The sequence below is a fragment of the Bos mutus genome, chromosome 20 (assembly GCF_027580195.1).
Source record: "Bos mutus isolate GX-2022 chromosome 20, NWIPB_WYAK_1.1, whole genome shotgun sequence".
Classification (NCBI taxonomy): domain Eukaryota; kingdom Metazoa; phylum Chordata; class Mammalia; order Artiodactyla; family Bovidae; genus Bos; species Bos mutus.
Genome location: NC_091636.1, coordinates 21,413,581 through 21,437,001, shown reverse-complemented (window position 1 = coordinate 21,437,001; position 23,421 = coordinate 21,413,581). Strand labels below are relative to the sequence as shown.

At 35.9% G+C, this 23,421-nt stretch overlaps 1 protein-coding gene across 1 annotated transcript in view; it reads right to left on the bottom strand.

Annotated features, from left to right (window-relative positions):
* The window catches only part of IPO11 (importin 11), a 204,860-nt gene that overhangs the window by 53,893 nt on the left and 127,546 nt on the right, over nucleotides 1-23,421 (bottom strand). Inside the window, exons 25-27 of the mRNA XM_070357518.1 lie at nucleotides 20,481-20,576; nucleotides 19,674-19,787; nucleotides 10,176-10,297 (exon numbers count right to left, since the gene is read on the bottom strand). Coding sequence (XP_070213619.1) covers nucleotides 10,176-10,297; nucleotides 19,674-19,787; nucleotides 20,481-20,576 — 332 coding nt within the window. The remainder of the gene's footprint in view (nucleotides 1-10,175; nucleotides 10,298-19,673; nucleotides 19,788-20,480; nucleotides 20,577-23,421) is intronic.

Genomic DNA, 23,421 nt, shown 5'->3' with positions numbered 1-23,421 from the left:
GATCCCTGGTAAGGGAACTAAGATCCTGCATGCCACATGGTGTGCCCCACCAAAAACTGAAAAACCATTCAGTCAATCAGTTTTCTTTTTTTTTAAATGTCATTTAAAAGTCATAAGCACTCAGGAACTTCCCTAAGCAGTTAGGACAGGAGACAGAAGACATAAGTAGTTGTTTTTCTAAGATGCCAGGTTGAACTGAACAATAATGTGTAAACTGAATGCACAGCATGTTGCCCTAACACATGAAAGAAACTTCAAAAATACTGCTGAATGTCTGCTGTATCAGTATCACAGGCTTGATATCTGATAGGAAGGTAGGGGCACTTTAGTTCTGCTATACGTTTCAAGGGTACAATGAATTTGTATTGGAAATGAAAACCAAAATGGACTATTTCCATTCAAATTCTAAGATGGAAGGACAGAAACACTTCAAAATACCTCCAAATGTGCCAAACTTCTGGGTGGGGAGAGACACTGGGTTTTCAAAGGACTGATCAGAAGAACAAGTTAACATTCAGCTTTGAAAAGTTTTATAAATGACAATAAATTTTTTTAAATCACCAAACCCAGATATTGATAATCTACCTCTTTTTTCCACAAAACTACTCAGTGAACATGCATTAATGGCACCAACTGTTCATCTTCCTAAATCATCTTGTCTACACCTCCCAGCTTCTGTTACTGAAAGATACACTGCACAATCTAATCAAAAAATAAAAACATGAAAAGCTGCATCACAGAGGGGTTGTTCCTCATAGACTGAAATGATCTGAACCAATCTGATGTTACCTAATATTTTCCTCTGTTACTGGATCTTTGCTCTATAGATAAGCATGCCCCTAATACCTCAAACTCTTGCCAGGATATCCACATCAAGATCTAGCCTCTTCATACACAGGTCAGATGTCAAGTACAAAGCTTCTACTGCCACAAAGTACACAAAACTTACCTTTCAAACTCCGCTGGCGTGTGATGTTAACACTCACGCTGTGCTTGTCAAATATCCTGGTACCAGCTACCAGCCCTTCAAGTTTACCACTCTTTTACATACTCCCCTAACTAGAACTGTCATCTTCCCTCAGAGCTCAGTTGGTAAAGAATCTGCATGAAAGGCAGGAGACCCAGGTTTGATTCCTGGGTCAGGAAGATCCCCTGCAGAAGGAAATGGCAACCCATTCCAGTATTCCCACCTGGAGAATCCCATGAAGAGAGGAGCCTGGCAGGCTAGAGTCCGCGGGGTCACAAGAGCCTGACACGACATAGCGACTAAACCACCACCTATTTAGAACTATCAATTTCTCAATGGTAATGTCTATGCCTAAAAGTCCTCTGTATTCACATAATACTTAGTTAATACAGTTTTTTATATACAGATTTTCAGTATATATTTTAATCAATAACATAATTCAAGCCAAATTCACCAACTGCATATTTTTTTAAAAGCTGATATAACTGTGATTACAATAACATGAATGCCTCTGCTGTTTCCCAAACACATATAATCACTGCAATTATCTGGATAAATCTCACTATTTGACCACTTTCAAGACCTAACCAAACAAATATACTAACACAGGGGGAAAATGCCATAAGCAGTAAGTAACATATTTCTGTGATTCTCTTAAGACCCTGCAGCATTGCACTATATTTTAATCACAGGGAAATTTAGACAGGTTATTTCAAATTAAAACAAACTAGGCTGATTACAACAATCATAAAGGTAAAAAGAAATATGTCTATTAAGGAGTAAAATTCCCAAAGACACTAGCGATTACTGTAATTTCCTGCTCTCCATTTCTTCCCCTGTAGTTCTTTAGACAATCAAAAACAACTGCAAAAGAACTACATTGCCATTAAAATCGCTCTGATAAGTATAAAGTAAAAGCAAACGGAGAGTTTTAAAAGTAGGCATTCTGTTCAAAACAAGGACCGCAATCTGTTGGTCCTAATCTATGTGAATATCAACCACACAAGATTTCCTTTTCTGTCTGGGCACAGCAAACTTGTCAGCTTTCTGTTCCTCTCTGCCCATGGAAATGGAGCAGAGGAAAAGGCTGCATTTCTTGGACCTTAAGTGTTTAGGATCCTGAATTTACAAAGCCGGCTTTTTGTAGTGTAGTATTACCAAATTTCCTTTGATTTCTCTAAATTATCAACGTGCAACATATTGTAAATAATACTCTTATTATATGAAAACGTCAAACAAAACCACCGTTGGAGAAAAACAACTCAGGCAGTGTCTATGCACTGACTGACTTTAAATTCAGCTGGAAGAACAGAAAGACCGGCAACATACCAGAAATCCAACTCCCACAGAACAATAGATTACTTACTACTTTCATAACAGCTAAATCCCAGGAGAGTAATTTTGTCAGTACATGGACAGAATATTTCAGTGCCTCTATGAAAAGGGCAATACTATGCAGCAGCACCAATCTGATACTGAAAAAATGATACTAATTGAAGAACAAGCTGCCTTTGGTAGAATATATCAGTTTTTCTAAACATAAAACCTATGTTGTTTTTTTTATACAGAATGAAATGTAATCTAGTAATAACTATAGCAGCTACTGTAGCAATAATAACAGCAAGTAATATCTATTGAGTTCTTTATGTCTAACATATAGAAGCAAGTAACATTATACAAAAAACCTAATAACCAGTGAGTTTTTAATTATCTCACTTAACCTTTACCAAAGGATGTCTACAAAAGAGATACTATTAACCTCATTTTAAAAATGAAGAAACAAATGTAAAGAATTCAAATAGCTTGCCCAGAATCACAATTAAAAGGTAACAGAAACTGGGGAGTAAGATTCTCAAAACACTAAGACATATGTTTAATGATGATTTTCAGGAACCCCCAAATTAGCACATAGTAATCAATCAATTGTCAAAAGATGTTGTGTCAAGCAAGCTTCCCAAAGGTGAGTAATGGTATAGCAGAACTATTTCAAAAAGATTCCTACCACAATTAGATACCACTTCATACCAACCAGTATGGCTATAATCAGAAATAAAGAATAATATGTGCTGCTAAGGGTATGCAGAAACTAGAATCCTTATACAATGCTGATGGGAATATAAAATGATATAACTAACTTGAAAACAGCTTGATAGTTTATTAAAAAGTTAAACAGAATGGCTATACAACCCAGGAATACCCAAGAGAAATGATAAGTATCTACACAAAAACTTGTATGCAAATAATCACAGCATTATTCACAAGAGCCCAAAGGTAGAAACAGCTCACATGTCCATCATTTGATGACTGCAGAAACAAAATGCGGTATATTCATACAGAAGACTATGATTTAGCAACAAAAAGAAAATACTGATACCTGTCACAACGTGTAAACTTTGAAAATATGCTAGTTTAAAGAAGTCAGTCACAAAAGACCACATATTGTCTGATTCCATTTGCAGGAAATGTCCAGAATAGGCAAACCTCCATGGCGAAAGTAGATTAGTGGTTGGCTGGGGAAAGGAATGAGTGATAAGGACTGCTGAAGAGTACCTGGCTCCTGAAACTTTTGCAACTTGCTTTAACTTGCTGGATATCTTCCAGTGTCTCCTAGTTTATAGTCTATGGGAACTTGACTATAACTTGTATCCTACTACTGTGTGAAATTGTATAAATTTAATTATGTTGAATTGGTTCATGGTGATTTTCAGGTCTACTATATCCCTGCACTTCTCTGCATATTCATTCTATTAATTTTTGAGAGTCTGATATTGAAACTCCAACTAAAAATTTTAATTTATCAAAAAAATAATTATATAATGGAACTATCTGTAACTTTGTTCTGTATTTTCCAAGTCTCCTGTAAAGGTGTTATCATACTTTCATAATTTAAAAAATAAAGAGAAAAATATTAAAGAAAAACAGTACATGGCTCCTTTGGAAATGACAAAATGCTCTAAAACTGACTGTGGTGATGGATGCACAACTCCATGTATATACTAAAAACTACTGAATTGTACACTTTAAATGGGTGAACTGAATTATATCCTAATAAGCTGTTACCACACACACACACACACGAGGTGCTTCTAAGACATTTTTCTTGTGAAAGATATAAAAAAAAAAAATGAGAACTAGTTTTTACTGTAGAAAACCCACTAAACTATTAGGTTAAGAATTTACTGATAAAAGAAAATACTATAAAATGCTAAATAAGAATGCATGACCTAGAAGTTAAAATGCATCCTATTTTAAAGGAAGAAAATAAAACTTTCTCACATTAAATACTCACTTAGGAATGGTCAGTTTAAACCAAACACAATTCTGATAAAACAACACATCTACAATTTCAAAAATTTTAAACTGCCTTTTATTTAACTATATTTAAACACTACTTTGTCAACAAAGGTCCGTCTAGTCAAGGCTATGGTTTTTCCAGTAGTTATGTACGGATGTGAGAGTTGGACTATAAAGAAAACTGACCACCGAAGAATTGATACTTTCGAGCTGTGGTGTTGGAGAAGACTCTTGAGAGTCCCTTGGACTGCAAGCAGATCCAACCAGTCCATTCTAAAGGAGATCAGTCCTGGGTGTTCACTGGAAGGACTGATGTTGAAGCTGAAATTCCAATACTTTGGCCACCTCATGTGAAGAGCTGACTCATTTGAAAAGACCCTGATGTTGGGAAAGATTGAAGGCAGGAGGAGAAGGGAATGACAGAGGATGAGACGGTTAGATGGCATCACTGACTCAATGGATATGAGTTTGGGTAAACTTCAGGAGTTGGTGATGGACAGGGAGGCCTGATGTGCTGTGGTTCGTGGGGTCACAAAGAGTCGGACACAACTGAGCAACTGAACTGAACTGAAACTATACCAAAGTATTACTCTTTGGAACTACTATCTTGTTTTAAAAGTTGTAAATTAGTTTAGAAAATTATATTATAATATTACTCAGCCATTAAAAAGAATACATTTGAATCAGTTCTAATGAGATGGATGAAACTGGAACCTATTATACAGAGTGAAGTAAGCCAGAAAGAAAAACACCAATACAGTATACTAACGCATATATATGGAATTTAGAAAGATGGTAACAATAACCCTGTGTACGAGACAGCAAAAGAGACACTGATGTATAGATCAGTCTTATGGACTCTGTGGGAGAGGGAGAGGGTGGGGAGATTTGGGAGAATGGCATTGAAACATGTATAATATCATGTATGAAACAAGTCGCCAGTCCAGGTTCGATGCAGGATACTGGATGCCTGGGGCTGGTGCACTGGGACGACCCAGAGGGAGGGTATGGGGAGGGAGGAGGGAGGAGGGCTCAGGATGGGGAACACAGGTATACCTGTGGCAGATTCATTTTGATATTTGGCAAAACTAATACAATATTGTAAAGTTTAAAAATAAAATAAAATTTTAAAAAAATTTGTACAGAATAATAAATTTCCAAATACTGATATTTTATTTATACTATTCTTGAGATAAAAGAGAACTATGGAGAGATACTAAATGACCAATCCAAGCATGTCTAGTAAATCTGATACCCAGAGGACTTTATTATAAGGCAATTTCTCCTGGAAAGCAAGCCATCATACCTAAAAACCCTGCTGCTTTGTCAATCTTTTTTTGAATTATTCAACTAGCTTAAGAAAAACATTCCTCATGGGTAAGTTTCTTAAATCTTAAAAAAAAAAAAATTAAATTCTTAAAACATTTGATCTCAGAGAACACTTATATACCTCTGAAATTCTTAGAACTACATTATAAAAGTATGTCTCCAAAGTTAGAGAATGAATTGCTATTTCAGAGAATAGAGCCAAAGGAAAGGTTGATTACTCTCATTTTCCTCTATGAAAAAAGCTTTTATTTAATCTATGTCTTTGGACAAGAACTTCAGAAGAGCTGTATGTAAATAATGTTATTTTCATATAAAAGTTAGCGGAAGAAAATATTACTGCCTTTGTGCATAAATAATATAGACTTTAAGAAATGGAAAAATTCAAACTTGGAATCACTCCAGTTATAAAAAACAAAAAGGACACAAGATAGTTGTATCACACAACTACCAAAACAAAGTACTATATTCAGAAGGCAACCAAGAAGATACACTAAAAATGCCTAAAAGATATACTAAAAGGCAAAGACAAAATTGTATATTTTTAAGTTAGTAACAACGCAGAAAGAATACTACAGAATACAAAAGGTCATTAAGCTGAAGGTGATATACGTATGACATACGTGGTTAACATATTTTTAATGAATTAACAGTTTTATAAATAGTCAATATACTGAAAATGCCCTGAATTTAAGATTACAGGTACACAAAAAGACTTAATCTTTTAGAACTTATACTGCAGGAAATGGATGAACGGTTGAGAGAGAGGAGGAAAGGGATAAAACAAAAACAGCTAACTTCATTTATCTAGACTGTGTGACCTTAATACGTAAACTCATTTAATCTTTATAATACTCTCATCAGGAAGATACTATTAGTATTCTCATTTCAAAACCAGGTAACTTAGGCTCAGGAAGTTATTTGGCTATGGTCATTAGTGACCAGTGGCGCTAGAATTTGAGTGTGGTCCTAAGCCTACAGTCTTTGCCAAATATCTGAATCAGAGGTAGTGGATCATGGTAAAAGACAGCTTAAATAGCTTCCCAAATAGCATTCTTCAGATCAGTGATTCTACCAGCATCTAGTGGGTAGAGGCCACAGATGCTGCTAAATAGCCTGAAATGCACAGTACAGCCCCAGTATCAAATAATCATCTGGGTCCAAACAGTCAAAAGTACTGTGGTTGAGAAACCCTGCTTTAGAATAGTGTTATTTCTTGCATGTGGAAATCCGTTATAATAAAGAAGAAAATAACATTTCCCAATGTATCCTGATTCAAAATATCATCATCAACACATTATTCTCTAGATCTGCTTATTTCAGGCAAAGGAAATGTTACATTGCAAAGCCTAAAAGAAACACAGGAGAAGAAATTACTATTATATGGGAGACTAACCAGAAAATATCACTGGGGACATGAAATGGGGAAAATTTTCCTCAAACTCCATCAACTATGTAGTTTTAAGTATTGGGTTGGCCAAAAAATTTTTCCATGCAGAAAAACTCAAAGGAAGTTTTTGGCCAACCCAACAGAAGAAAGGTTATAACGGGAAATGATAAAACTGCTGACAGTCTGTCAACATTCCCTTCCACTACAGCACTTGAACCTAAATTTTCCAAAGCTATGTCATGGGCCAATGATAATGTGGCAAATTTTTAGAGCAATTAAGTTGTTTTGTTTGGTTTTCAAATGGACACATTTCCTGTATTTATCACTGCTTCTTTAGTCACTAATCCATCAAGGACTATAAAGTTAAATCTTTATTCTTTAGAATTCTATTACCACATTATTTTAAGACTTTCTAGGTACCCTTAAAATGATGTGAATTCACAACCACTCAATAGACTTTTCAATACTTCATTTTAAAAACAAAAATAAGATCTGATTTTCCTATTCAGAAAGATATTTCCTCACAATTTTTAATTACTTTTTTATATTTTTAAAGTTTATTTTTTCTATTGAAGTATAGTTAATTTACAATGTTGTATTAGCTTCTGGTGTATAACAAAGTGATTATATATTGTTTTTCAGATTCTTTTCCATTATAGATTACTGTGCTGTGTTCTGTCACTAAGTAGTGTCTGACTCTTTGCAACCCCATGGACTATAGCCTGCCAGGCTCCTCTATCCATGGGATTTCCAGGCAAGAATACTGGAGTGGGTTGCCATTTCCTTCTCCAGGGGATCCTCCAGACCCAGGGACTGAACCTGTGTCCCCTGCATTAGCAGGCAGGTTCTTTACCACTGAGCCATCAGGAAGCCCGATATCATATTTTTAAATTAAAAAAATTAATGTTTAAGAGAAATTCAAGCCTTGATAAAATCTTGCCCCATAATTTATGTAAATTGACATAGGCCCCAGTCTAAGTTTTCTTTAACCTTAACAGAAGCCTTTTTTATTTTCTTTAGAGAAGTCAACTATACTCACAACTTACATATCAAAAATATTATTGAAATTTTTTTTTAAAAATTAAAAACTGAAGTCAACTGTAATATCAAAAATAGTAAAACAAATATGCTTTAGATACAAGCAGGTAACTTTCTCATCTTTTAACCTGTGTCATTTCAAGTTTTCTCTTAATCTCAGTACTTTATGTTAGAGAACACTCTAACACGCTCTATCAACCTTAGTTTTTTTTCCATTCATTAATTTACTGAGCAAACGTTTACCAAGTGTTGATTACTGCCAAAGAACAGGTTCTTTAACATCTCCACTTTAAAGGCCTGTTAAATCTCTAGTCACTGTTTTTCTACTAAAAAGAAAGGCAAGACCAGTAAGTTAAAATGTTGGTAGCTTCAATGTGGCTTCCAAAAGTAAGTAAGACGCCACTCAGTTTCTCAGAGAGGAAATAACATTGCCCTTGTGTACATCCACCTGGGAGTTAAAAGAGCAAGCTCTGGCATCAACCGCCCAAGGTCAGAATCTTCCCTTTGACACGCCACTTACCAGACCCTAAGCAAGTTATTTAACATTTTTAAGTTATTTCTTTGCTCTATAAAAACAAGACAATTATGTCTTTAACTCAGGACTGTTTAAAGATTAAATGAGACATAAATGTAAAGTACTTAGCGAAATATAAGGCAAATGGTAATATAACAAGCATATAAGGTAGGGGGTCCCTAGAGAAACAGAATGAGGCATGGCTTTCTTGATATAAGAGAAGCCATTTTTGGCCTATGCCATTTTGTAATCTAAGCCTGGCTACAATGCGCAACATTGAGAAGGATTTAATAATAATGATTTTAAGGGAACAAAAGAACAAACTGCTATCAAGCAAGAGAAGTAGCAAACATAACAAATCAGCTGTAAAAACTCACAGGTCTGTTTCAACAGTAAAGAATAGTATGAAGCACTTTCCTGAGCAGTTTTGCAGAATTTAAACTTCCCAGGCATTAAACCTCCTGATCAACTGGAAACTAAGAAATGATGATGTTCATCTTTACCGACCCTCGTGACTTCAATCAACCAAAGCTTGGACTCTGTGGACTACCCATGCCCCTTCATAATTATGCATGTACCGGGAGCTTAAAGCTTCCCAAAAGTTGCTGTTCATGGAGACACTGCACTGGGAAAGATCCCTGGTACTCGCCTTACTTGTTTCAAGTACTAAATCCTTCATTCTCCCAGTCTTTGACTTGGTTGTATCTTTTGGCTGGACACTCACCAAGAGGTAAACCCAGTTTTCGGGTAACAGTAAAAGGGCTCAAAGATTATTATCTATTTTTATAATAACATACAATAGCATATGATATTATTATGATGTGAGGACTAAATAATCATCTGTGTTCTTAATTCAAACTACTATACCAGAAATAATAATAAATTTTTAAAAAGATTTTCTAAAGCTAACTGCACTTATTTCACTAATTTATCACTAGGATACAGGTACTATAAAAATTCTCTAAGACAAAAAAATCTAGTATATTATTCTTCTCCTACAACATGAAGTCTTAAGGCCTGCTTTTATACTTCTAAAATTAAAAATACCCCAAAAAGAAATATAATGCCAAACAAAGACAGGGATAAAGGCAAAAAAAAAAAAATTACTCTTCTTTAAATGCCCCAAATCAAAGCATTTTGTATTTGCTTTATGGAAATGAGGATTTTAATAAAGTTTGGAAAATATAATATAATGACTTCATCTATATAAGGAGAAAAAAATAACTTGTAAGCTTCTTTAGAGATAATCCAAAATTAACAATTATGTAACAAACTACTGAATTACTAGGAGGATAATACACTTTATGAAGTGTTACTGACATTGAAATATTATTTATTTAATATATTTATATAAAACAAGGACCTAAAATTAGATCTAATAAAATTTGGTTATTTTTTAAAATGGGAATTCAGACAAAAATGAAATAAATTGGTAAAATGAACTCCAACAAATTAAACTGTAATGCCCACCATTCCCACCTTTTTAGATCCAGATCAACACCTGGTTGGTTATCAACTAAAAAAATTAGCATACATATGCATAAAACAGCACTGCCCAGCAATACACAGCAATACCAATAGCCAAAACAGTGCTAATACTTCTTTGATGCTTTAACAAAACAAATTTTAAGTAAACATTTCCTCACCTATTATCAGATGGCAGAAGAGAAAGCAAAGCCAAGGCTGAAAGTTTTCTTCTTTCAGGCTGGGTAATATTGTCCATGCGATCAACCCACATTTCAATCATATTTCCCAAAAGCTGGTCCATCTGAAAAAAAGACCAGGAGGCATCTCAAAATATTTGAAATGCTCTTTACTTATAAGTACTGTTAAAGGCAAAAGCCTCATAAAAAAGGTTAAAGTACAATTCCAACAAACCACAGAATTGGAATACAAGAATGTGGGGCAACCTGTGAGCTGGGGGAAAAAAATGAGCAAAATCAGAAATGGAATCTAATTAATCTTGAGAGCCAATTAATTGAGTGCCAAATAGACTTGTTCAACTTATCTAGGCTAAGGGTCCACTTGTTTGGTCAAATGCTAGTCTAGATGCTGCCATGAAAGTATTTTGCAGATATGATTACATTTGCAATGAGCTGACATTAAGTAGATTACCCTAGATAATGTGAGTACAGTGTCATTCAATCAGATGAAAGCCTTGAGAAAAAACTAAGGTTTCCTATAAATAGAAGAAACCCTGTCTCAAGAATGTAACACAGAAATCCTGCCCAAGTTTTTATTTTCAGCCTGCCCCACAAAATTAGAAATTGCTAGTCCTTGCAATCAACCATATGAGCCAATTCCTTTAATATCCATGTCCGCTTCTCATGTGTGCGCAACTGTATGTGTGTATATTCTCTCCATCTCTCTACATACACACAGAACTGGCTCTGTTTTGCTGAAGAACCCTAACTAATGCATAGGTAGAATCTATATAATGAAACACGACCAAGTATACTCACTGTGTAGATTGGAAGTGGGTCTCAGGTTTGCTTATAAACATTTGTACACTTCTCACACCTTTTAAAAGTGCATTTAATACCAAAATCTGTACTTCACAGATTTTAGTAACATAAGATCAACCTTGAGTTCCCATACTTTCCTACTTTTGTGCTTCTACATTTTTCCAAGAAATGCTTCAATACTTTTTTTCCAACAGTTTAAAAGATAATAAACAGTCAAGTGAACACTTACTAGTTCAAGACAATCATTTATACTTGAGCTCCCCAAACGGTGTGCTGTGTCCTAAGATGCCACAGTGAACTCAAAGTTATTTAAAATTATTCAGAGAAACACAGTGACATCTGTCGATTACTGCAAGAACTACTAGTTCAAATATAGTTCCCAGTTTTAACATTACATTCCTTTCAATGACTTCCTATCTTTGCATAGTACTACCAAAAAGTCAAGGTAGAACAGGAGATGAAAGTGGAGGTGTCCAACCTGAAACTAAGGTTTAAGAATCTTGGTAGTGCCCAATGGCCATTCACATTCCACTAATCAGTAACTGCGGCTATTTAAGAAGGAAATAAAGAGTATTTGTGTATAATTTTCAATAGATACAAAGTTATAAGGACATGAATACAAATTAAGTTGTTTGGATTACGTAATCAAAAGAACAGTTAGATATTTACTCTAGAGGCATTGTGAAAATGTTACTAACACATTAAGGGCACCATGAAGCAATACAGTCTAGTAACTGCTGATTTATACCATGTGTCTTCAATGTTCACTTAATTTGGAAACGAATGGCTCAGATGCTTTACAGATTTACTGCAATTAATATCAAGTAAGCAAGATTTTAAAAACAAAGCATAACCATACAAAAGAAAGTATCAAGTTACTAAAATCTAATATATACAAGTAAAACTAGAGTAACATGTGGTTGAAATGAAGATGTAATCAGCAGAGACAGACATCTCTATGGTCTAATACTATTTATAACTTACATTTATTTGCTCTATTATAACAACAGCACATAATAAAAACAGAAATAAGACAACTGTAACAAATGTTGATGACTAGTTATAGTGAATCATGAGGCAAACAAATTCTGCAGTATTGCAGAGAACTATTAATTTCTAAAATTAAAGTATTTCTTACGCAGCATAATAAAAAGATGATGAGATTTCTCTACTTTGATAACATATGCCAGAATCTACCCTGGCAGGTCATGCTAAAGATACCACAATTAAATAACTACCCATTGTAGAAAGAAAAAAATTATTTCTGACTGGTTCTATCGCTTTTATAACTTTAAAGAATATGACTTATGCTTTCTGTAAGAATTAAGTAGTTTTATATAATTATATTCCCTGTAGGAACAGAATAAAATGTTTATGCAAATAGTGATCTTTTTTAAATGTTGTCTTCTTAATCTAACCTTCATAGCAGCTGCTATTCAAGCAATAAAATGTCATTTTTACATAAGATTTCATGAAAAATCATTCATCTTGTGGAAATAAAAAAGTATCTTCAATCTCTGCAGAATCAGAAAGATATGTGTTATTTCAAGTCAAACACTTAAAACAGATTAAGGGGAAAATAATCTAAGTGGCAGGTCTTGAAGAAAGTCATCTCCTTAAGATGAAAAATTTATAGAATTGAAGTATGTTATCAAAATATTTCACTCCTCCCCCCAAATTTACAAAGTCTAAATTAAAGGGTATTGCCAGAAAGAGTAAGATGATAACATTTCTAGAAAACAACGAAATACTCAAGGTATAGTTCAGTCTCAGTTTTGTAGAAAGATAAACAGATATTATTCCAATTACTCAGCTACAAACAACTTACTGAATCTTTGGAAAAAAGTTATTTACCCTAGAAGCATACTGACACTGTGAAAACAATTTTAGTTTAGCACTGAACATTTGCTCACTCCCTCTGAAATTCCACTAAAATGAGAGTAAATAAATATAAAAAGCAAACAAATAACCCCACATGGTCTATAAAAGAGAAGAAACTACAACTGGTAAAGAAGGCAACAACTTCTCAGAAGATGGCCAAGTGGATGAAAGAGTGCTTAGTAAGTGACTTAGCAGAACAAAAAGCCTGGAAACAAACTGCTTGCCAGGGGAAAAACAGTCTAATGCAAACAGACTTGTTTCTCAGAATCTTGCAATTATCAAGCCACAAAGAAGACAGAGGCATAGAGCTCAAATACAGGAAAACTAGCTGAGAATCTGTATAAGGAACAATTAGAAACTTCCAGATCACCACCCCCACTCCTATGGGAGTACAAAGATTCAGTATCTGCAAAAATAAATTCTGAGAAGTCCCAACTCAGGCATCAAGAACAGGGGGAAGACAAGGTGAGAAACAAATTAAAATTACATGATCTAAATGAAAATCAAGATGCTGAGTGGTGAAAAACCATAATCCCCAAAGCCCTTCCCCCAATCCTGAACTCCACAACAAGTGTTTACAAGAAGAAAGATGCTATCCCTTGGAAGAAAAAGGAAGTCTAAAGAGAAAAGGGGCCTACAAATACGTCATTTTCTAGCAAATTTCCCTACAGCAAAAGCACCATTCTTCAATACTCTAGGCTCTAAACTGAATTAGGTTTTAGTCTAAAAAGTCTTCTTCATTCAAGACAGAAAACAACTCTGAAAGACTTTGATTAGCAAATGCTTAGAGATGGACTAAGCAGGTGCACTACAATGAACCCAACTTCTTACCTAAAAATATAAAATCACTCCTAATTAACTTGGTTTTCTCTACTATCTGACAACTGTTTTCAAATGTTTAGATGAGACAAACCCTTCTGCAACATCTTTGCTTGTTCAAAGCTATCTGGATTTACTGGAACTCATTTTCCTCAGTTCAGTTCAGTTCAGTCGCTCAGTCGTGTCCGACTCTTTGCAACCCCATGAATTGCAGCACGCCTGGCCTCCCTGTCCATCACCTACTCCCAGAGTTCACCGAAACTCATGTCCATCGAGTTGGTGATGCCATCCAGCCATCTCATCCTCTGTCGTCGCCTTCTCCTCCTGCCCCAATCCCTCCCAGCATCAGAGTCTTTTCCAATGAGTCAACTCTTTTCATGAGGTGGCCAAAGTACTGGAGTTTCAGCTTTACCATCAATCCTGCTGCTGCTGCTGCTGCTAAGTCACTTCAGTCGTGTCCGACTCTGTGCGACCCCAGAGACGGCAGCCCTGGGATTCTCCAGGCAAGAACACTGGAGTGGGTTGCCATTTCCTTCTCCAATGCATGAAAGTGAAAAGTGAAAGGGAAGTCACTCAGTCGTGTCCGACTCTTCGCGACCCCATGGACTGCAGCCTACCAGGCTCCTCCATCTGTGGGATTTTCCAAGCAAGAGTACTGGAGTGGGGTGCCATTGCCTTCTCTGAGCATCAGTCCTAGTCCTATTTAATTCTGATGTCCTTTAAAACGGCTCACAATCAACAGTAGCCATTTGAACGACAGTAATATTACATTCTCTTTCATTCACATAGTCTCTAGACTCAAACATGATGGCTTGACAATTTTTGGCCAATTCTTTGTGAAAAACATTTTTTCTTCACATTGAAAAGTGAAAAAAAATAAGTGTCCCATGAAAAGCCAGTGCTCTTACTACAGTGACAGAAGTAAGTCTGACCCTATAACATCTCTCTCCAATCCTTCATACTGTCAACAAGCTGAAGCAGCACCAGCACCTGCCACAGGTCATTATTTCTATTTTGCCAAGAACAAGGCAAGGATGCCAAATTTTACCACTTCTATTCAACACAGTATTGGATGTTCTAGCCAGAACAAATAGACAAGCAAAAGAAATAAAAAGCATCAAAACTGCAAAGGAAGAAGCAAAATTATTATGTTTTGTGTATGATATGTTCTTATATATAGAAAGTCCCAAAGATACCACCAAAAAAACTGAGAATATATAAATTCAGCAAAGTAGCAAAGTATGACGTCAACACACGTGTACCCCAATGTTCATTGCAGCACTGTTTATAATAGCCAGGACATGGAAGCAACCTAGATGCCCATCAGCAGATGAATGGATAAGAAAGCTGTGGTACATATACACAATGGAGTATTACTCAGCCATTAAAAAGAATACATTTGAATCAGTTCTAATGAGGTGGATGAAACTGGAGCCTATTATACAGAGTGAAGTAAGCCAGAAAGAAAAACACCAATACAGTATACTAATGCATATATATGGAATTTAGAAAGATGGTAACAATAACCCTGTATACGAGACAGCAAAAGAGACACTGATGTATAGATCAGTCTTATGGAACTCTGTGGGAGAGGGAGAGGGTGGGGAGATTTGGGAGAATGGCATTGAAACATGTATAATATCATGTATGAAACGAGTCGCCAGTCCAGGTTCGATGCAGGATACTGGATGCTTGGGGCTGGTGCACTGGGACGACCCAGAGGGAGGGTATGGGGAGGGAGGAGGGAGGAGGGTTCAGGATGGGGAACACAGGTATACCTGTGGCAGATTCATTTTGATATTTGGCAAAACTAATACAATATTGTAAAGTTTAAAAATAAAATAAAATTTAAAAATATGAAGTCAACAAACAAAAGTCAGTTGCATTTCTATACATAAACAGTGACCAATCTAACAAAGATAGTACGAAAACAATTCCATTTATATTACCATCAAAAAGAATAAAATGCTTAGGAATTAACCAAGGAGGTGAAAGACATATAACAAAAAATACTAAACATTTCCTATTAAGAAATTAATAAATAAAAACATATCCCACATTCATGGATTCCAAGACAATATTAAGAAATGTCAATACATCTACTGGATCATAGAAAAAGCAAGAGAATTCCAGAAAAAACATCTGCTTCATTGACTAAGCTACAGCCTTTGACTGTGTAGATCACAACAAACTGTGGAAAATTCTGGAAAAGATGGGAATACCAGACCATCTTACATGCCTCCTGAGAAACCCATATGCAAGTTAAGAAGCAACAGGTAGGCCAGACATGGAACAATGGACTGGTTCAAGATTGGAAAGGAGTGCATTGAGGCTGTATATTGTCACCCTGCTTATTTAACTTATATGCAGAGTACATCATGAGAAATGTTGGGCTGCATGAAGCTCAAGGTGGAATCAAGATTGCCAGGAGAAATATCAATAACTTCCAATATGCAGAAGACACCACACTTATGGCAGAAAGCAAAGAAGAATTAAAGAGCCTCTTGATGAAGGTGAAAGAGGAGAGTGAAAAAGCTGGCTTAAAACTCGACACTCAAAAAACGAAGATCATGGCATCCCGTCCCATCACTTCATGGCAAATAGATGGGGAAACAATGGAAACAGTGACAGACTTTATTTTCTTGGGCTCCAAAATCACTGTGGATGGTGACTGCAGCCATGAAATAAAACGATGCTTGCTCCTTAGAAAAAAGCTACAACAAACCTAGACAGCATATTAAAAAGCAGAGACATTACTTTGTCAACAATGGTCCGTCTAGTCGAAGCTATGGTTTTCCCAATAGTCATGTATGGATGTGAGAGTTGGATCATAAAGAAAGCTGAGCGCCGAAGAATTGATGCTTTTGAACTGTGGTGGTGGAGAAGACTCTTGAGAGTCCCTTGGACTGCAAGGAGATCCAACCAGCAATCCTAAAGGAAATCAGTCCTGAATATTCACTGAAAGGACTGATGCTGAAGTTGAAGCTCAAATACACTGGCCACCTGATGCAAAGAGCCAACTCATTGGAAAAGACCCTGATGCTGGGAAAGATTGAAGGTAGGAGGAGAAGGGGGCATCAGAGGACAAGATGGTTGGATAGCATCACTGACTCAAAGGACACGAGTTTGATCAAACTCCAGGGACAGTGAAGGACAGGGAAGCCTGGCGTGCTGCAGTCCATCAGGTCACGAATAGTTGGACATGACTGAGCGACTAAACAACGGCTCCTCAAAGCAATCTACAGTTTCAATGCAATCTCTATCAAAATCTCAATGATATCTTTTCTTTGTAGAAACAGAAAAGGCCATCCTAAAGTTCATCAAGAATCTCAAAGGATCCTGACTAGACAAAATCATCTCTGAAAAGATGAAAAAAGCCACAGGACTCACACTTTTGAATTTCAACATGCATTACAAAGGTTTAGTAATCAAAATTATGTGATATTTTTGACAAGTCAAAATATTTTTGACAAAAGTAGACATATAGATCGATGGAATAGAATAGACAGCCCAGAAATAAACCCTTGCATAAATGATTGAACGATTTTTGACAAGAGTGCCAAGATCATTCAATGAGGAAAGGACAATCTTTTCAATAAATGGCACTGTAAAAAGTGAATAACCATATGCAAAATAATGAAGCTGGATCCTTACCTCATACCATATACAAAATTCAACTCAAAATGTGTCAGAGATAAACAACAGCACATACTGTATAACACAGGGAAGTATAGCCATTATCTTATAATAACATTATACACACACACACACACACACACACCATGGAATATTACTCAGCCTTAAAAAGGAAAGGAATTCTGACATACTCTACAATACTATGAACATTCAGATCTCTGGAGAAGGAAATGGCAACCCATTCCGATATTCTTGGCTGGAGAATCCCACAGACAGAGGAGCCTGGAGAGCTACAGTCCATGGGGTGGCAAAGAGTCAGACACGACTAAGCACGCACACACCATGAACTTTCAGAATATTAGGCTTAAAGTGATACGTTAGTCACGAAAAGACAAATATTTTAAGATTCCACTTGTATGAGGTATTTAGAGTAGTCAAAAATCACAGACATAAAAAGTAGCATGGTGTTTCCAGGGGCTACAGGGAGAGGGTAACGAGAAGTTATTGTTTTATGAGTACAGAGGTTCAAGTTTTATAAGTCTGAAAGAGTTATGGAGATGGATGGTGGTGAAGATTGTACATTATTATGTTAAATACCACTGACCTGCATACTTGAAAATAGGTAAGATGGTAAATTTTACGCTATGTGTATCTTATTAGAAGGAAAAAAAAAACACTAGGGAAAAAATTTAACAGTATCTTTTCACTTCCCACAGCATACTGGACATAGTTCTAACATAGGACTTATAATAACATTACAAAATGGCCTGTTAAGTACTCTCTCCCTTTAAAAATCAAGCTTGTCAAACCAAGTGTCTCCAGTATACAGTGGAGAAGTGCCTATTTCAGGATGTACAGGAGGCAGCAGAACGTGGTCACTGAGATGAAGTGAGGTTACGGGGGTGTGCATATCAATTCCATCACGTACTAGCTTTGGAAACGTGACCAAGTCACCAAATCTCTCCAAGTCGCAACTTTCTCAGGTGTGAGATAGATATAAAAATATTATTACCTCCTTGGGTTGTTGTGAGGATTTAAAATAATACAAAAAATATATAGTTATTACTAAGATCACTCAACAGATTTTGCTGAACTCAACTGAACACACTCTTTAAACTTTTAACATTATTCCATCACAGCTAAATTTAATGAAGCTAATGAAAAATCTGACCTGTCTATTCATCAAAATGAAGTCTAGGTGCTCTAATTAGGTTAGTCTAATTCTGTAAAAACTAACATACATTCTACAATTTGTACTTCCTTACTCTGGATTTTCATTAAAAGTGGAAACGGAAATATCTGTTTCAGCCACAAACCTAAATTTTTCACAAATTGCCCCTCCATTATAGAGATATCAGTCAAGTACATTCTACCTTCTACATTTTATAAACCTTAACAGATTAATCACTTAAGACATAAAAATCATATTTTACTATAATATATGTAGTCTCAAGTAACCAACTCATTGAAGAACCTATTCCAAACTTACTCAGGTGATTGGTTTCAATTTAGTATGTTTTTAATAAACTTTGCTGAAAAGGTCATTTCCTACAGTAATGATGATAGAAACACAGCGTGACATTAAGAACAAGTTCATTAAAGAAATGAAACAAAGGTAGTACATGACTGTATGTAAAGTAGTCCTGTTTCATTTTATGTCTGCTGCTAAGTCACTTCAGTTGTGTCCGACTCTGTGCGACCCCAGAGATGGCAGCCCACCAGGCTTCCCCGTCCCTGGGATTCTCCAGGCAAGAACACTGGAGTGGGCTGCCATTTCCTTCTCCAATGCATGAAAGTGAAAAGTGAAAGTGAAGTCGCTCAGTCGTGTCCGACTCTAGCAACCCCATGGACTGCAGCCTACCAGGCTCCTCCGTCCATGGGATTTTCCAGGCAAGAGTACTGGAGTGGGGTGCCATTGCCTTTTCCTTCATTTTATGTATGAGGTAACAAAAACTACAACCATAAACAAATCAAAATTCTATCCTATAGTTAAGTAGAATAACATTGTCTATTTTGAGAGATAACAACATTTAAGTTTCAAATTGCCACTCACAGATTCCTCTTTCTTCTTTTTCCCAAATTATCGTATGGCATAGGTTATTAAAGATTTAAAATAACAAAAATACTTATTTCAAGATCATGCTTGTTGAAAGCAATTCCATGAATGATTCAACTATGTATGACTTCATTTTGTATTCTTGAACATAATAATAAAATTTGATTCAGGCAATAAAAAAATAAAATTTAAATACTTCAAGGTTTTTTTTATAGACTCATTATTTCACCAAATTTTTTCGAAACTTTATTTGGATAAAGATTTTCTTTAAGTACATAAATTCTTACCTCTTGATTAAATTTATGTGCCATCTCATTAAGAAGTGAAGAAAAAAAACTAGTGTTTTGTAGCAGGACTCGACCCATAACTCCGAGATATGTTGACATTACTACAGGATATCTCTGTGCAATTAAAATACAGCATATTTAAAACTGTGTTATGGTATAAGTATAAACAATAATAAATAATCATTGACAAAGTAACAATCAACAGGGATATGAAATAATATTCTTCTTTATACTGCTTCTTTAGAATGAACTGCCAATATTGTTGAGTTCTAACTAACTTACTAAATATATATGTCTCACAAGGTAATATATACATATTATGTACATATTTTTATGGATTATATATGTATGTATATAATAAAGAGAGGAACAAAGAAAGAATATTTATCAATGGCATACTTACACATTTATATTACTTTAAAAGCTCCTAACATATATATTTAGAGTCTATTAAAGAGCTTAAGTTAGAAGAAAACCAGTATTTTCATATATTTCATACATTACCTAGTTTTATGTAACAAAACTAGCACTATTTTTCCCGTTCCTATGCTTAACATGTTTGTGTATGAACACACATGCGTATAAGTGAAAGACATGAGATAGCAAAGGAAGTTCATACTTTCCTATGTAGAGACAGAAACAGCAAAGCTGTATAACTGCCCTGAAATTGAGGTAATTTACTGCAAAATAATCAAACAGGAAGTCCTTTTTGTATCTAACAATGAATAAGAAGTAATTTTCCAAAGAATAAGTAAAAGAGAACCCTAGAATCTAGCATTAACATTAGAAGATTAAGAAAAATCTTACCTCCCCTTCTATAATACCTCTGAAAATACAGGGTAGAATTGGTTGAAACATTTGCGGACCTAATACTGGGTTCACCTTAAGGGCATTTTCCACAACCTAAAAACCAAAATGACACAATGGTAATGCTTAGTAATTCAAGTCAATGCTTTATACAAAACACAGGTAAAGAAAACAATATCTTAAATACACATACATACAAACACATGAAATATTCATTATCCTGACACTAGACACACTTCTATAAGATAGTCCATTAAAAATTACAATTCAATTTTAAGGATATAATATTTAGACACAGCTATATAGTTCACATAGAATTATAATTAATCACATTCTGATAACTGTACTTCTTATCTTTGCATTTTAAACAAACAACCCTTACAAAATGTTTAATGATACTTGCTTAATGTCTCGTATTTGTTTAAAATTTATGGTCTTATAGAGGCAAAAGGCATTTTAAAAGTATTCTAATAGTGAAAAGTGAAATTAGTAACAACTATACTCTCTATACAAAACGAAGCCTACATTTAAAAATTTTATTTACTTATTTTAATTGGAGGAAAATTACTTCACAATATTGTGATGGTTTTTGCCATACATCAGTATAAATCGGCCATAGGTAAACATGTGTCCCCTCCATCCTGAACCCCCCTTGCACCTCCCTCCCCACCCTATCCTTCCAGCTTATCACAGAGCACCGGCTTTGGGTGCCCTGAAACCTGCACTTTTAATTTATCAGTCAACTGGATGGAAAACGAATGCATATAAACTAGGTATTTATTAAATGAGAAATAATCTTATTGTATTTATAATACAATCATACAGACTATTAAGCATGCACACTGATTGTGACATGCGAAAATTTAAAACATAAAGTTCTTTTATACGAGTGAGATGGGTTCCTTCTAAAACAAATACAGCATGAAATTCAAACGGGGCTGGGATTTTTGTTTTGCCGGGCAGGAGTTGGGGTGCAGGGAGTGAGGAAGGCAGTGGTCAGAAAGCAGCAGTGAGGATCAATAAGAAATGCCCACCCTTCTGGTCCCACTGCCTGAGGGGTAAGAATGAACAAAGGCACCATCTGAGAGGGTGGCAGGCAAGTGCCAATCTCAAGGCAGAGAGGTGGGCTTCCCTGAAGAGCGTCCAGCAATGGTTCTCAGGACTGACTACTGGCATTCCCAGTGGGACAAGTATTTACTCTGCAGGAATATTCCACCTATCAAAGAGTTTTAAGCATCTCTGATCTCTGCTCATTATGTACCAATTGCATGCTCCCAATACAGTGACAACCAAATACACCTTGTGCATTTCAAAACATTCTCAAGGTAAGCAAATAATACAATGAATGACAAGATTTTTTTTTTTGTCCATGAGACAAACGGAATGTCGAAAACTTTAAAAATACAAAAACTTTTACTGTGGGCCGAACACTATGCTATCTACTAAGAGATACTGGAAAAAAAAAGATATCACAGTTTATGATTAAAAGCCACAGGAAATGATGAGATTCATAACATAATTAAATCTGACCTCAGTAAGTTTTGTCAAAAAAAATCAGACTCAGAATAAAGAGGGGGAAAGGTGTAAATAAGCTACCCAGAGGTAGATGTCACTAGAAATTTTATCCAGGAATGGAAAGTAAGGCCATCTGCTGACTGCTGGACCCCCTTTACCTTCCTAAAACCCCACTAAAATTAGAGTAGGAAGATTTTAAAGGGAGGAAGAATAATTGTAAAAGGACAAAAGGAATGAGAGATGAATACTGGAAGGTACAAAAAAAATAAATTCAAGAAGTAACTGACTTATCAAATGAGAGAAAGCTGAAACCTAAGGCTGCAATACAGAAAGCCAAGAGCAACTCGATGTGTATCAAATTTATCTTCTCCCTACAAATTCTTCAAGAGATGGGAATACCAGACCACCTTACCTGCCTCCTGAGAAACCTGTATGCAGGTCAAGAAGCAACAGTTACAAATGGACATGGAACAACAGACTGGTTCTAAACTGGGAAAGGAGTACATAGAGGCTGTATATTGTCACCCTGCTTATTTAACTTATATGCAGAGTACACATGTGAAATGCTGCGCTGGATGAAGCTCAAGCTGGAATCAAGATTGCCAGGAGAAATATCAATAACCTCAGATATGCAGATGACACCACACTTACGGCAGAAAGCGAAGAGGAACTAAGGAGCCTCTTGAGGAGAGTGAAAAAGCTGGCTTAAAACTCTACATTCGAAAAACGAAGATCATGGCATCCCGTCCCACCACTTCATGGCAAATAGATGGGGAAACAACAGAAACAGTGACAGACTATTTTCTTGGGCTCCAAAATCTCTGTAGATGGTGAGTGCACCATGAAATTTTAAAAAAAAGAAAAAAACACTTGCTCCTAGGAAGAAAAGCTACAACAAACCTAGAGAACATATTAAAAAGCAGAGACATTACTTTGCCGACAAAGGTCCATCTAGTCAAAGCCATGGTTTTTCCAGTAGTCATGTATGGATGTGAGAAAAGAAAAAGGAAAGTGAAGTCACTCAGTTGTGTCCGACTCCTTGAGACAGCATGGACTGTAGCCTACCAGGCTCCTCCATCCATGAGATTCTCTAGGCAATAATACTGGAGTGAGTTGCCATTTCCTTCTCTAGGGGAATCTTCCCGATCCAGGGATCAAACCTGCGTCTCTCACATTGCAGGCAGGTGCTTTACCCTCTGAGCCATCAGGGAAGCCCACTGGGGATGTGAGAGTTGGACCATTGGGGATGTAAGAGTTGGAGCATAAAGAAAGCTGAGCACCGAAGAATTGATGCTTTTGAACTACAGTATTGGAAAAGATTCTTGAGAGTCCCTTGGACTGCAAAAGGATCAAACCAGTGCATCCTAAAGGAAATCAGTTCTGAATATTCATTGGAAGGACTGATGCTAAAGCTGAAGCTTCAATA